Source organism: Choloepus didactylus, chromosome 7 (assembly GCF_015220235.1).
Source record: "Choloepus didactylus isolate mChoDid1 chromosome 7, mChoDid1.pri, whole genome shotgun sequence".
Taxonomy (NCBI): Eukaryota; Metazoa; Chordata; class Mammalia; order Pilosa; family Megalonychidae; genus Choloepus; species Choloepus didactylus.
In genome coordinates, this window is record NC_051313.1 from 4,870,737 (window position 1) to 4,884,475 (window position 13,739).

The following is a 13,739-nucleotide window of genomic DNA, read 5'->3' on the forward strand; positions in this document are numbered from 1 at the left end:
AAAATCATTTCAAACAAAACCAAAACAAAGGAATAAGAAAAACAAATAACCTAAAATAACTACATTGCTTCCAACATGTTCCTACCATACCCCAAGAAAATTAACAAACCATAGGGTGTATAAGATTTTACTGAAATATATTACATGTTGGTATCTTTGAGGGTTTAAAAATATTTCTAATTTTGTTTCAGTCTGTGGTCTCTCTGAATGCTTTCCAAATGTTTGATATGTTTCTTAAGTCGACGAGTTCTGAACTGGATATTGAAGTCTACTCGGGAGCTGTGTGATGCTGAAAGTTTGAACACAGCCCCTTGACTTCTGCTGTGTTAATGCAGTGTTGGCCTGTGAGTCCCGGCCCCCACCTGTGCCCCTGACCAGGGGTGCTTCAACACCCAGGTGGCCGATCTCATCACAGAGGTGGGACTCGACAGGTGCCAGGAAAACGTTTTGCTTTGAAATAGTTCTTGTGATCAGGTACCTGACTACTTGAAGTTCCACTGTTAGTGATTCATTTAATTGGATCTGTTTCTTCTCAGGCTCTTTTAAAATGGAAGAACTTCTTGGACTTTAATCAGTTGACTTCCTGAAATCAGCAACTGGCAGGAAGCTTGCGGATAAAGCCCCGGGTGTCTGGAAGGTGGCTGGGAAGGACAGGTGGAGAGGGAGGGTGGCCGGGGGGCCCTGCATCCTTTCTGCAGCATGTTTAGTTGTGGCTCCCCTTTCACCTTCAAGCACAGGGTCACCTTAGTGGAGTCCGCCTGGGGTGGATGATTCTCCACGAGGCTGGGGGACAACTGGGGGACGGGTCCCTTAGCCCCACTCACGCTCAACCCACCCCCATGCCCCCCACCCCCAGCGAGGAGCTCGGACTTCATCCCAGCAGCTGTTTGGATGCACCCAGCAGGGACGCGGCCACTGTTTGCCGGGGGCGGCATTTCTGGACTGTTAGAATTACCAGGTCACAGATGCTTTTCTACTCAGAGGCGCCCTGAATCTGGTTATTTGCATCTCATTTCTGTTTCCTTAACTTTCATCCTTTAGAAAATTTTCTTTTGTACCAAGAAAACTGCACCATGCCATTCAGCACTTTCTTTCCTCTACATCTCTAGTTCTGGGGGTGTTCCCTCGGTCCCCCTCTACCATATTGCAGCTCTCTGCAAAGCAGCAAGGACCCAACACAATATAAAGAACAATCAGGCACTGCTGGTTTTGTGCTGTTTCACTGAGTTACGATCCCAGGCCTCCAGGCCACTCCCAGCTCCATTCTCCAATTATTTTACCTGGGGAGGGAAGGTGCTACAGTGATTGCCCTTTTATAAGAGGCCAGATCGTTTTAAAGAGATTCAAATGTTCTTGAGAAGTGGGGGATGGTATCCTTCAGGATTGACATCCAAAATAAAACCAACATTGACAGTGACAATTTCTTTGCAGCACAAACTAGGAAAACGAGCATGCCTTGCACGATGGGGAGCTTCTGCAGAGCTGGAGCTGGATCCTCATGTCTCACCTGGTTCTCGGCCTTCTCCCCGGGTGGGCACCAGGCTGAGCAGGGTGCTTTCTGGGCACACAAGCCCGGATTCCTGGATGTGGGGGGACTGCGCCAGGGCCTTCGAGGAGCCAGACACCAGAAGATACTAACGCCCTTCAACTCTTGGAAATGTGGATCAGAGAGCTAATGTTGAAGGTCTTATCTTATTTGTCAAATGACGTGATTTATTAGTAAACCAGGACAAACCAGTTAACCCCCATGTTATAATTCTGATTGCTATTTATAACACGGCCCGGGGTCACGTGGCTTGGCTGGGTTATTCAACTGTACGTTGCATTTCATGTTCCTTAAAAGCTTCGGGGGAGCAAGGAAATGACCTGTGCAAATTGCAGTTCTGGGTAAATCAAAACTTTCCTTCATGTGCCAATGAAAAGTTACTGTGTTTAGTTACTTGGAGGGATCATGCATTATTTAAAATAACTTGAAACAGGAAACCACAGGAAACTCCAGGTAGATTTAATGAGTGTTGACAACGCATGTGGGACTTGGTGGCTGTATTTTTTAGAAGGAAAGTGAGCACAAATCTGTGCTCTCAAAAGGAGAGGATGGCCCTGAGTGAGTCAATTAATTAATTTCTTAAAGCATGGATACCAAAAAAGAAAACAAGAGAAAAAAAGTGTCAGCAGATCTGGGAAAATGTCGAGGACTCTCTACATTTCTTAACAAGAAGTGATTGAGTTTAACCTTGAAGAGACTTTAAAGGGTAAGGTCCGGCACTGACTCAGGAAAAGCGAGATAGTATACATCAATCTGATACTGAATGCATCATAGCTACCACACCATTTGCCATTTGCACATGCACTTGTCATCTTCCTCTTAAAATCATCATCCTCATCACCACCACCATCATCATCACCGGTTGGGCTAACGTGTGAAGAATGTCCTATATAGCGCCAGGCACTGCTCTAAGAATTTCTACTTGTCATGATTCATTTTATCCTCTCAAAACTTCTATGCGGCAGATGCTCCAATTAAGTCTATTGTAAAGAGGAGGAAACGGAGGCCTCTATGATGGTGAGAATTACACAACACTGGAGTTGGAAGGAATCTTCAGGTTCACCTGGTTCTTTAGACCCAGAGATTACTGTCTCGTTCAGAGTCACATAAGAAAGTTAGTGTCTGAGACCTGAATATTTACTTAAACAACCAGGTTATATTAAGTGCTCACGTATGCCATTTCACCCTTCCAATAACTCCGTTGAGTAAATGCTATTGTGCCAGTGTTGCAGGCAGTTGAGGCCCTGAACGATTTGTATTTGCACAAGTCACGCCACCAGGTGAGCCGGCTCTGGCACCGGGATGCTGCCGGCTGGAAGGCAGGCTCATCTCCCTGCGCCCCGCGGCCTCCTAGTTGTGTCTGCAGGGCTGCGTTTCAGCCTGGGCCTCGTTCCTTCTCGGGGGGTTGCAGCAGTTCCCAGAGTCCTGGAGTGATCAGCAAAATGCCAAAAACAAGCGGCTGCCCCTTTTCTAAGTTCTGAAGCACCCAAACAGTGAGAGTCCTTCAGCTTGTTCTACATGAATGAAAACTGGGAGAAAATGGAACAACTCAACCAAGTATCTCTGTTTTCAGATATCCTGATGATTAAAACCATGCAAATTTTCTTCACTTCTTTCATTCAGGTTTTGGGGGGCATTTTGCAAACATTGCAAAAACATTACAGATGCAATAAACCTAATGATGTAAAACTCCGATACAGTAGTCTCAATATTTTTTCTTCTTCAAATTTTGCTGTGAGCATGAAATTTAATATTTCCCATCATGCATATTTTACTCTTTTTTTAAAAAATAAAACATTTATTAAACATGGTGCTGTTTAATAACGAGTGAGCTTTAAAGTTGCTGATCGGTCATTTGTTTTTAGTGTATCTTTAAGTTTGTACCTATTGGGATCAGTTATAGGATTAGGAACGCTTTTGAAAATGAGACACACACACATGGTATTTACTAAAGGAAAGGTACATATGCCTGAGATTTTACATAATCACTATTTTTTTCTAGTTCCATGCACATGAAGAAACTGTCCTCCAACTAAACTGTCCAGCCAAATATCACATTTTCTGTATAATGGAGAAAAACGGAAAAACTGGATAGATTTCCAAGGGCAAAGAAAATTTGGGAGTTGCTTCTTTTGACAGGAACATGGGATTTGAACTTGTAAGTGCCTCTAATGAGGGAAAGGCACTGCTTCTGAAATGCAGAAGGCTATTGTTTTTACCCGCTCCTCTGATAATGCAAGGCCTGTTCTAGAAAGAGCTGGGGGTGGGCACCCCCAGCTTCCTGTGTCTGAAACGAGAAGGGCCCCTCGGGCTGGCAAGGCTGTGGGCAGGACGGCCTGTCTCCCTGCTCTCTCTAATTAACCATGGACGAGGGGAAAAAAGGCACCCACGTTACCCAAATTCTCCTTGGGATCTGCCATCTTAAAAACTATCTTCCTTTTTGCTACTCTCACTAGGTGTAATTATGCTGTCAGAAAATCCTCTGCTTTGGAAAGCTCTCCTTGCTGACCTGCCACTTGTTTGCAGGTTGTGCCCACCAGCCCCCACTTTCTTTCTGGAGATTGTTTCTGGGAAACACTTTTATTATTATTATTTATTGATAGGCTATACCAGACGTAAATTTTTATGCCGAAGTGTCTGTCCCCTTCTTTGAGAATCACCTGTTCTCCTGGCTCCTGTTTGCTACTCTGGTGTCATCTCCTCTGACGTCCCCCCCATCCCTGCCCCGTCCCCCCATCTCTCCCGCTGGCCTCCTGGCTCTTGCCCAGAGCGTGCGCTCTCAGTGCCCCTCTTCCTGGGGTCGGCCCCTGACCTGCCCACACGGCAGCAGCCTTTTGCTGTTGCTGCTCTCCCACCAAGCGGCTTGGCGCACCTCCTGCTGTGTGAACATGGAGTTTTGGTATCTCCTTCTCTACTATTCGCTTCTGGGTCTGAGATAAGATCCTATATCAACACAAACTTTGTTTGCTATAATGCTTTTAATTTTATTTTATATAAAATTTCCTAGCTAAGGGCTTCACTCACTGCACAAGCCTTGTGACAATTATTTGCCTTTCTGGGTTTTCTGTTTTTTTCTCCATTCTATTCAGGGTTTAAAGCTATATATGAAAGAGGGTCAGACCTATCGGAGGGCTGAACCGCAGAAAGGGCAGGGACATCACTATCCCTGGAAATGCTAGAAGTTTGAGCACTTAGCTACCAATAAAAGACTTGTTTGGTTAAATTCAGGAAAAACATAGTTTTTCCAGAATGGTTTGAGGCTGTTAACGAGAGCTAATTCTTCTAGTTCTTGAACGTCGAGTATACCCAATTTCTATGGCACAGGTTAAAACCAAAATCTCTCTCCCCTCGTCCTTACCCCTGACCTGGCCCCCCTCCCATCCACGTCAACTGCTTTAAACTTGGAGGCTGGTGCTTCGCTTGTGAGGAAGGTGGGTGCCTCTCTCCGGTTCTCCTTCGCCCCCCTCCGCACCTGCTCCTTTCCTCTGACCCCGCTGGGTTGACAGGTGTCATGGACTGAGTCACGGAGAACGCAGGGGTGCCGGGAGCATCGGCAGGCAGGACTCCCCGACAGGCCCTGCCACGCCTCCACGTCACACCTCTGCCCCCCGAGCTGAGAAGCAAGTTCCTGCTGCTTTAAAGCACCCAGTTCTTGGTGCTTTGTTGCGGCAGCCCCAGCAGGCTAAGCCAGGAGGAGTTGAACTTTTGGCATCTTTGGTGAGAAGGGAACGCCTTGTTGCTTGGATGAGGAAGCAGAGGCCCTGAGGGGGGTAGGGGGGTGCAGTCTCCCTCACGGTCAAGGTGAGAGCCGGGACCGGGCCTCGGGGCCCACAGGCCGCCTCCCTGCTGCTGTCTGGGAGCCAGGGCATCACAGCAGGGGCCGAGAGGTGGCTTCTGCTTCTCTCTCTGTCTCCGCCCCCTCTCCCTTCCATGTGGGTCCTGATTCTAGACCCCTGGGTTCCCGGGCTGCCCCGTGCAGTCCTGCCCTGCTCAGGGGGCCCCAGGGCTCTCCCACCTGTGCTCTGTCAAGATCAATCAGTCTGAGCCAGCTGTCACTCTGGAGGGGCAGTCTGATCAATTAATCTCTCATAGGAAGTTAATGACTAATTAAAAGCTTAGGCTATTAAAAGCTTGCTGCTTGTATTTGGCTTGTAACTGAAGATGTCTGTAGACACAAAGCCTTAGCCCCAAGTCAGGCTATTTAGTGGAGGAACTTCAGCTGTTGCCAGGTTCAGGGTGTGTGCGCGCACGTGTGTGTGTGTGTGCGCGCGTGTGTGTGAGGTTGGTGGAAGAGAGAGTTGGGCAGGGCTCCTGGGAGGGGCTTAGGGTGTTAAAATTGTGTCATCAGCTCACACTTCCCTCCCTCCGTGGGGGCACCCCGGGGTCAGCCCTGGGGCAGAGTGCTGGGCGTGGGTCTCAGACTCGAATGAAATCAGAGGCGCCGGGGACCTCTTTGCCAGGGAGTTTCCCGGCCCCAATCGTGAGGCTCCTGGGTTTTAGAATCAGCCCCTGCAGGGATGTTGCTACAGATGGTCTTTGGAGAAACTCTGGGGGACATGGGGACGTGGCTGGGGGGCTGTCTGTGCACGCCGCCGGCTTTGGGGGCCACCGGGATAAGTGCTTCATCCTACCTTCCTGACAGGTGTCACCTTGGGTCACAGCCAGGTTCTGGGTGACTGGTCCCTGTGCACCCCCGGCCAAAGGCGGTCCTCATGGGAAGAAGAGAGAGTCCACGTTAAGAGTAAACACGAATAGGACTGTATCCGATTAGTAATTCAACAGGTATATACATTTTCCCTCAAAATTCTTCAACTAATTCTGGGGGGCACGGATATTCTTCATGCAGGAACAACCACAGCTCAGCTTACTTTTCCTCCATCCAGCAATTCGAGCCGTCAACAAGGTGGTGGGGGCACCTTCCAAAAGGCAGTGCTGACACGTTACTCTCCACCAAACCCCAAGTCTATGTAAGTTTCTTCACCAGAACCCCAGGGCAGGGCACCCCCTCCATGTTTGACTTATAGCGAATAGCATGTCAGTTAATTAATTTTGCAGTAGATCAGAGGGATTTGCTGGAGAGACACATATAGAAAGTATAGCCAGAAGAATCAGATGCACCATCTTGACCAGCGCCCTAAGTTTAAACACAGAGAAAGTGAGGCCCAAAGACATAGGGACACAGCAGCAGCTCCCCCCTGGCCTGTGCGACTCTCCCTATTTTTTCTGGGGGTCTTCCTTTTCCATGAGGCCCCTGCCCCAGTTGGCCCGCTCACCACCCAAGCCCACTGGGCCAGGCACCAGGACGCAGCCGAGGCTGCCGAGCTCTCTGGAAAGAAGGTCTTTTCCCACCGGGGTTGCTAAACCAGGAAAGTGACAATCTGGGACGGTGGCCACCCCCTTGCAGCACGTCTGTGGGAAGAGCAAACCAGACAGAGAGAAGTGAGCTGAGCAACCGAAAGAGACAGGGAACCAGCGCCACATTCCCGGAGCCTGGGACCTCGCTGAGCTGGAAGCTGTGCCCTGACTTCTACCTAAGGAAGCCAATGAATTCACTTTTTTTCTTAAACTAGTTTGAGCTGGGTTTTTAATTTGCATCTGAGGGCGTCCTGATGACTCCCAGGTATGTGCCCGATTCTAGAAGCTTTCTGCGCCATGTCTCCCAGGGACACCCACTTCTCCCACCTGGGTCTGGCAGCTCCAGTTCTGTGGCAGGAGCTTTAGAACTGCATAAGAATCAATGGCATTTTCTGTTAAAAGTCGATTCCTGGGCCCACAAAGCCCAAACCCTGCTCCTTCCTCCAGCCTGTTCCTGGGCGAGAAAATCCCTCCCCGGGCAGGGGCGGCTGCTCTGAGCCCTGCCTGTCTCCTCTGTCCCAGCCGCACCGCTCTCCTGCAGGCCTCTCCCAGCTTGGCGTTCACCTCCGTGTTGCACTTTGCCCGGGAAGCTCTTTCCCCCAGATAGCTGCACGGCTAAGGCATTTCCTCCCGGCCTGGCAGAGGCCTCCCCTTCCCCGCCAGCCCTCCCCCACGTCCAGCACCCTGCCGCGGGGTTTCTCTCTGGCCACAGCCCTCTGTGCAGCCCACAGCCTCTATATTTCTGCGTTGCTCACTGCTGTTTCCTGTCCACTGCTCTTCAGCCCACATGAGCTTTGCGTGCAAGTGATTCTGGTGCAAAGTGGCATTCTGACCGTGCTCTGAAAAACACCCTACTGCTGTGTCCGTGCTGGTTTTACTTTCTTAATATTTCACAACCCTGACGGCCAAACTGTCCTTTCCTTCGAACCCCAGAAGTGAGGACAAGCTTGTGCCAACCCCAATTGCTGATGCATGACCGTGGTCAGGCTGGGTCAGCTATCGTCATCTTCACCCCCTCCAGCCTCACCTTCTAGAGAGTTCTTAGGGTGAGGGTACAGGTTTCCCTCTCACTGACCTTGTCTTCCGAGGTTTTCTGGGAAGAGGGCTTTCTCTGTTCCTATAAGCCATTACCCATGGTTGAGACATGGACACAGATTATGTGTCCAAAGGGTGATTCCCTCGGGAAGAGAGGCCCCAGAGCCAGGGGCCCAGCCCAGCTGGTGGAGGAGACGGTGGAACAAACAGGCTTTCTCTCTGTGCTTCACGTAGGCCAGCTCAGGACTGCAGTGTCCTGTGTGCAGGGGCAGTGGGGCTCCCAGGGGCAAGTTCCGGTGCACCTGGCAGTGTTGGCTGCCGCCCAGGGATGCACTTTCTTAAGAAAAGTTGATTCTTCCCAGAAGAAAGGGGATGCTGAGTTTACACATCTTCCCAAATGCTCTCATTTCCACTTCAACTGCCACTTGGCTGTCTTCTTTGGATCCTTCTGACTGAAACAAGGTGAAAACTCAGCATTTCACTGCAGGCGGCCTTCAGGGGTCCTTCCTAGGGGTGGGATAGATCATCCTGGGGAGCAGTAAACAACCTTCCACCAGAACTTTCAGGCCCACATTGATGTACATTCACCTTTAAAAAATTATTTTAACTCTCTAATGATCTGAGTATCTTAATATTCACAGTATACCACTTAATTCAGCCTTTTAAAGAGGCATTTAAGATTTCAACTAATAGTCATTCTAGCGAAACAAAATGCTACCGGCTCTGTTCCTTGCTCTGTTTCTGGGGGCTCCAGCAGCTGCTGTTGTGTGTGCTGAAGGGAAATTGCATTCTCCAAGAAACTGCTTAATTTTTTCTATTAAGCAATTAAACAAAATGGGCTCAGGGAGTGTGTAGCAGGTGGGCTTTAAAGCGAAAAAACATTTTGAAAATCACATTTGGCGTTTAAATGGATGCTTCAAAACGCAAAGGCACAGATTTAAGAGAAAATGATGACTGGACAAGTTCTTGTTAAGGGGTTCAAGTTAAGTCCAGAAAGGCTGGATTACTGGAGAAGCTAAAGACCTAAGAAGAGCTGCTCGCCTGGAAGTAGGCCCCAAAACTCAACTAGATCAACCCCAAAGAAGGAGGGAGTGAAACTGATTCCGAACCGTTTCGGTTTTTCTCCTTTGAAAAAAAAAACGTGCCAGCTCCTCATTTTGCCGAGTCGCCTTCCTACGGTGTCGCCGTTGCACGGGGACGTGAAACCTACAGCGATCCTAGGTCGAAGCGACAAACAAAGCAAAGCAAAACAAAAACGAAACCGGCAGCGCTGCTGTCGCCGTCACTAAAGGGGCCATCCTCTCTTGCATACATTCTTCTTTAATGAAGAGGAAAGGGGACATTTTCAGCGTCTTGACAACAGTTGGTCCCTTTCCGCGAAATCTGAAACTCGAGACGCAAAACACGCCGCAGTTGTCGGTGAAATACCTGCCTTCAAAGCAGAAGCGCAGTTCAGGTCTCCGGCCCGGAATTCCAGAGGCGCCTTTCCACCCCTCCCTGGGAGTCACCTGCTCCGGGGGAACCCCGGCCAGAAAGCCGGGTCAAGCCAGGTCAAATCCGCGCGTCTGGCGGTGGCTCCGCCCTGAGCCGGCGGCAGGGGGGAGGGCGCTGCTGCCAGGGGCGCGGCCCCGGGGCCGGAGACCACCCGGGGCGGCCCGGGGACCGCCGCCCCCCGAGGGTGCACGCGCGTCCCCGCCGGAGAGTCGCGGTGGGAGGGAGCCCGGCGCTCCCGGTGTCCCCGCCGCGGAGAAGGAAGCCCAGTGCCCGGCCCCTCCGCGCGGGCTTTCCCGTCCCCGCGCTCCCGACCGGGGTGGGACCGTATTCCCTCCCCTCTGGGGACGGGGACGCACGAGCTGGAGTTCGCGGTGCCCCCTGCGCGCCGTCTGCACCTCGGGGACCTCCCGGCCAAGGCGCGCCCCGGAGTGAACCTGCCGAGGACCCCTGGGAAGTGTCCGGGCGCTGGAGGGGCCGCGCGGTCTGGACGCACAACCCGGCCGAGAGGGGAGGCGGGGCGCGGAGGAGGGGACCCGAGCGCACACGCCGTCGTGGTGACAGCGCTGCTGAGCACCTAGCCCCACTTGTCCTGAAGGCAGGACCGGCTGGGTGGGATGGGGGTTGGGGGGTCTCAGGGCAGTTCCGCGTCCTGGCGGGAAGCTCTCGGCTCCCAGAGTCGCCAAGTCCGCACGATAAGCCACCGCGTCGCTCCGGGATCCCCACTCGGCCTCCCGCCCCTGGACCCTGCCTCCCCGCTGCCTCCGCCCCCCTTGCCGCGCAGCGCTCCCGCCCTCCGGCGGGCTCCAGACTGGTTTTTCTGGTTCACCTCCCTCCCTGGGACGCGCCGGGGGATCCGATGACGTCGCCGGCCGAGTCCTCCCCCCACCGCCTTGCTCCCCCCCTCGCCGCGCGCTCCTCCTCGTAACTTCTGTTCGGGGCGGCGCTGCCAGGAACAGCCCGTCCGTCCCCAGAACGGGCGGGAGGCGGCCGCGCGGCTGCCCGAGCCCGGCGGCCCTTCCCGGCTGCGGCCCCGCGCTGTGTCAGGCAGGCGCACAGTGCGCCCAGGCCCCGCCGGCGCCCGGGATCCCTGCCCTCCCTCCGCCCTCCCCCGTCCTTAAGGAAATGCTCGCAGACACCCCCCTTCAGACGCGCTCGGCCTCGGCGAGGAGCGGCAGCCGCCGCGGGGACCAGGGCGCCCGGGCGCTCGCCGGCGCCTCTCTCTCCTCCTGCTCGGCCTCCTCGTTCCCAGCCGAGACTTTCCAGGTGAGCCGCGCCGCTGGGCGAGGGTCCCTGCCCGCCCCTAGCCCCGGTCCCTGGCGCGGCGGGCGCTGACAGCCGCGGGGCTCGGGCCCGGAGGAGGTGGGGGTGGAGAGGGTGCGCCGCGTCCCCCTGAACGTCGGCGCCTATCGCTGGCGCTGGGGCGCGAGCATCTGCAAGTTGGCTCTCGGACGCGGAGAAGCCCCGGCCGGCGCAGCCGGAGGGCCCTCGGCCCGGGGACCGCTGTTCCCGCATGTCTCTCCTGCGGGGCGTTGGGGACAGTCCGGGCGGGGGCCGGCGGGCTGGGGTGAGTGGCCTTCCCGGCGCCAGGCGCTCCGCCCCCCGGGACACCGGCGGCTCGTGCCCTCGGCCTGCCCGCCCCTCCCCCACGCCCTCCGCGGCCCTTTGGTGGGGGCTGCGGGGGGCTGCGCGCGGGCAGCTGCGGGGAATACCCCGGCGGCTCTGCAGAGGAGGCGGCTGCTGTCGTAATGTCCGGGTGGGGGGGCGCGGGCCGCCGGGATGGAATGCGCGGGCCTCCTGGGAGGGACGCGCTCCGGCGCTCAGCGCCCGCGGCCGCTGCCAGGTACCGGGCCGGGCCGGGGAGGGGGTCGGGGGCGCAGGGCCGCAGGGCCGCAGGGCCGCAGGGATCCCCGGCCGCCGCCTGCCGGGAACTGCCCTGCGCGCCCGGGCGAGCAGCCGCAGGAAGCCGGGAGGCAGGAAGCCGGGAAGGAGGGACTGCGCGCGCGGCGGCCGGGCGGAGGCGCTGGCCCGGCTGGGGCGGCCGCAGAGGGCCGCGGGCCCGGGGACCGTGCTCGGGCCGGGCGCCGGGCTGGGGAGGGACGGGGTGCGGGCCGCGCGCGGCGGGAGCGGGCTCTGCGCCCTTCTGTCCGCTCCCTGGAGTGGGTGGAACGTTGGCCCGTTCCGGGAATGTTCCATGACGTGGTGCAGCCACAGGAAGGGGGTTAACGAGGGGCTCTGGGCCGCGACGGCGGCTCTGCCGGCTGCTATGAAAGCAGATGTGCCGCGGCCGCTGCGCCGCCGCCTCCTCGGTCTCCTCCCGCCACCCCCTTTCCATTCCGCGCGGCTGGGGCTGGTCGGGGTGAGGCAGGAAAACGCTGCTGCGTGTGCGGGGGGGGGGGGGGGTGGCGGCGGTGGCCGCGGCGATGTGTGTAGGGGGGTCATTTGGGGGTATCTGTCGTATTCGTGGGGGCTCCCCGGATCCGCGCCGCCACCCCAGCTGTTATCGCAGCTCGGCGCGCTTTGTACGCATGTGCCTCCAGCGCTTGTCCCTCTTACATAACAGCCAGTGCAGCAGAGGACACGCGGAAACGCGACCCCGACCCTCCGAGCCCAAATGGGCGAGGGGATGGCAGGGCGGGAAGTCAGCCTTGGTGCGGGGAAGGCCGGCGTCCGGGGCGGTGCTCAGGTGGCTTCTCACTTTCTGACTTGAAAGCATCTCACGAAAAATGCCTGCAGAAACAGTCCTTAAAGGGAAAGCTATTACCTGCCAGGCTCAGGGATCGTGGGCTCTGAAACCTGGGGGTGCTGCAAGAGACGGGCCCTAATGCGGGCGCCCGGGGAGGAGCCAGCCTTAGTGTGTGCGGGGAGGGGTCCAGGGGCCTGCTTCCCAGCGACCCGCGGAATCCCCTGCTGGTGGGTCGCGCCGGCCACGACCCTGAGGACACCTGCGATGGCTTAGAATTCACACAGGAAGCTGTGTGTGCAACTGACATTGCAGAAGCCTCGTTGTCTGCACAGCTATTTAGGCCTAAAATGAACATTAAAAAGGCTTGTTTCCGGTACTTTCATTACAATGGAAAATTTGAACTGATTTGTCTCCTTCCTTTTCTGCCATTTTAAAAATAACTCCATTTACCTCCAAATACATATGGTTACTCCTCCTCCACCCCCCAAAGTCTGAACCTCAGTAATTCACAAGAGAACTATTTTTTCTAGCAGACTCAGAGCCCTAGTCAAGGGCTATTGATTTTTCTCTTCAGCACAGTTGCTTCTTTTGTAGTGCATAATCAAGCCCAGGAATTATTTGAAATATTAATAAGATCCATTTTAATTAAGTTTGCAATGATCTGTCCTCCTAGAGAAAGGCCATTTAACTTTGTAAGAGACATTTCTTTCAGAAATACAGTAATATTTGGTGGATTTTGTCCTTGAGAAGAACAATTTATTTTAAATATTTGTGTTTTGTGTGTGTGTGTGTGTATGGATATCCAGTCTATACACCAGAATTTGCAAATGTCTGCTTGCTTTTTCACCTTATAAGAGTGCCAGAGTGAAATTTTAGCCAAGTAGATTGTGTAATGAATAGATTGGATGTGATTTTAGGACATAGGCCAAATAGTTTATCAAGCTGAAATGCACTCCATGGGGGTAACACAGATATCGTTGGTAAGAGAACATTTCCGTGGACCATGAAGACGTCCAGGTACCCAATGAGGATCACGCTTTCTCATTTTGAAGAGAAAGGGATGTGCCAACACTAGGTGTGAAATATGTAGATTTCTTATATGCAGAAAATGTCATATTACAGTGATGACTCTTATGAGTTTCTTGCCTAGGACATAGGTCGGGTATCAAACAGAAAATCAAGTTGTTGGCATCTTTGGTTCTGTAATGGTGATTGTTTTTTATGTGATTATATTAGAGACCACATATGTTTCTGTTAGGGTATTTAAGACTAAATTGTTGGCAGATTGACTTGGGAACAGTTTGGGGAATGGTAGTATAATAGTGATATTGCAAATTTAAAATTTAACTGATTTTGACTAATTAGTTCCTTGCGGAGGCCTTTGGTAAAGTGCCACTAAAGTAGATAACGCTTTTTTATATTTTTATTAAACATGGGACATGAAAGTGAATTTCCTATGTATAGATCATCACATAATGAAATCGTGCTGTCTGACTACATTGAAAGATTAGCCAGCAGACTCTGGATTGATCAGGCTTTTTTTTACGTGAGATATGTGTGAGAAATAAGCCCTATTCCTAAAAGGAATAAACGCTTACCCGATTGTAGAGAAGAAAAGAATTTATT

At 53.4% G+C, this 13,739-nt stretch overlaps 2 protein-coding genes and 1 long non-coding RNA gene across 6 annotated transcripts in view; 1 reads left to right on the top strand and 2 right to left on the bottom strand.

The window, feature by feature from the left end:
- Nucleotides 1-6,288: 6,288 nt before the first annotated feature.
- LOC119539795 lies at nt 6,289-9,053 on the bottom strand. Its single transcript, XR_005217937.1, has 2 exons — nt 7,977-9,053; nt 6,289-6,680 (listed from the first exon to the last, which is right to left on the bottom strand). It is a non-coding gene; the product is annotated as an uncharacterized LOC119539795 (long non-coding RNA).
- A 226-nt stretch (nt 9,054-9,279) lies between these two features.
- HIVEP2 (HIVEP zinc finger 2) overlaps nt 9,280-13,739 on the top strand; it is a 195,206-nt gene continuing 190,746 nt past the window's right edge. The window contains exon 1 of one of the 4 annotated variants that reach the window (XM_037842122.1): nt 9,280-9,486. The gene's annotated coding sequence lies outside the window, so the exon portion shown is untranslated. Of the gene's footprint in view, nt 9,487-10,361; nt 10,694-11,231; nt 11,271-13,739 lie in introns of those variants that run through there. The other 3 variants (XM_037842124.1, XM_037842126.1, XM_037842123.1) reach the window with 3 other exon arrangements.
- Nucleotides 9,478-12,143, bottom strand: LOC119539692 (collagen alpha-1(I) chain-like). The gene is made up of 3 exons (XM_037843398.1): nt 11,984-12,143; nt 10,317-11,805; nt 9,478-10,264 (listed from the first exon to the last, which is right to left on the bottom strand). The coding sequence occupies exons 1-3, from the start codon at nt 12,141-12,143 to the stop codon at nt 9,478-9,480; spliced, it is 2,436 nt and encodes an 811-aa protein (XP_037699326.1).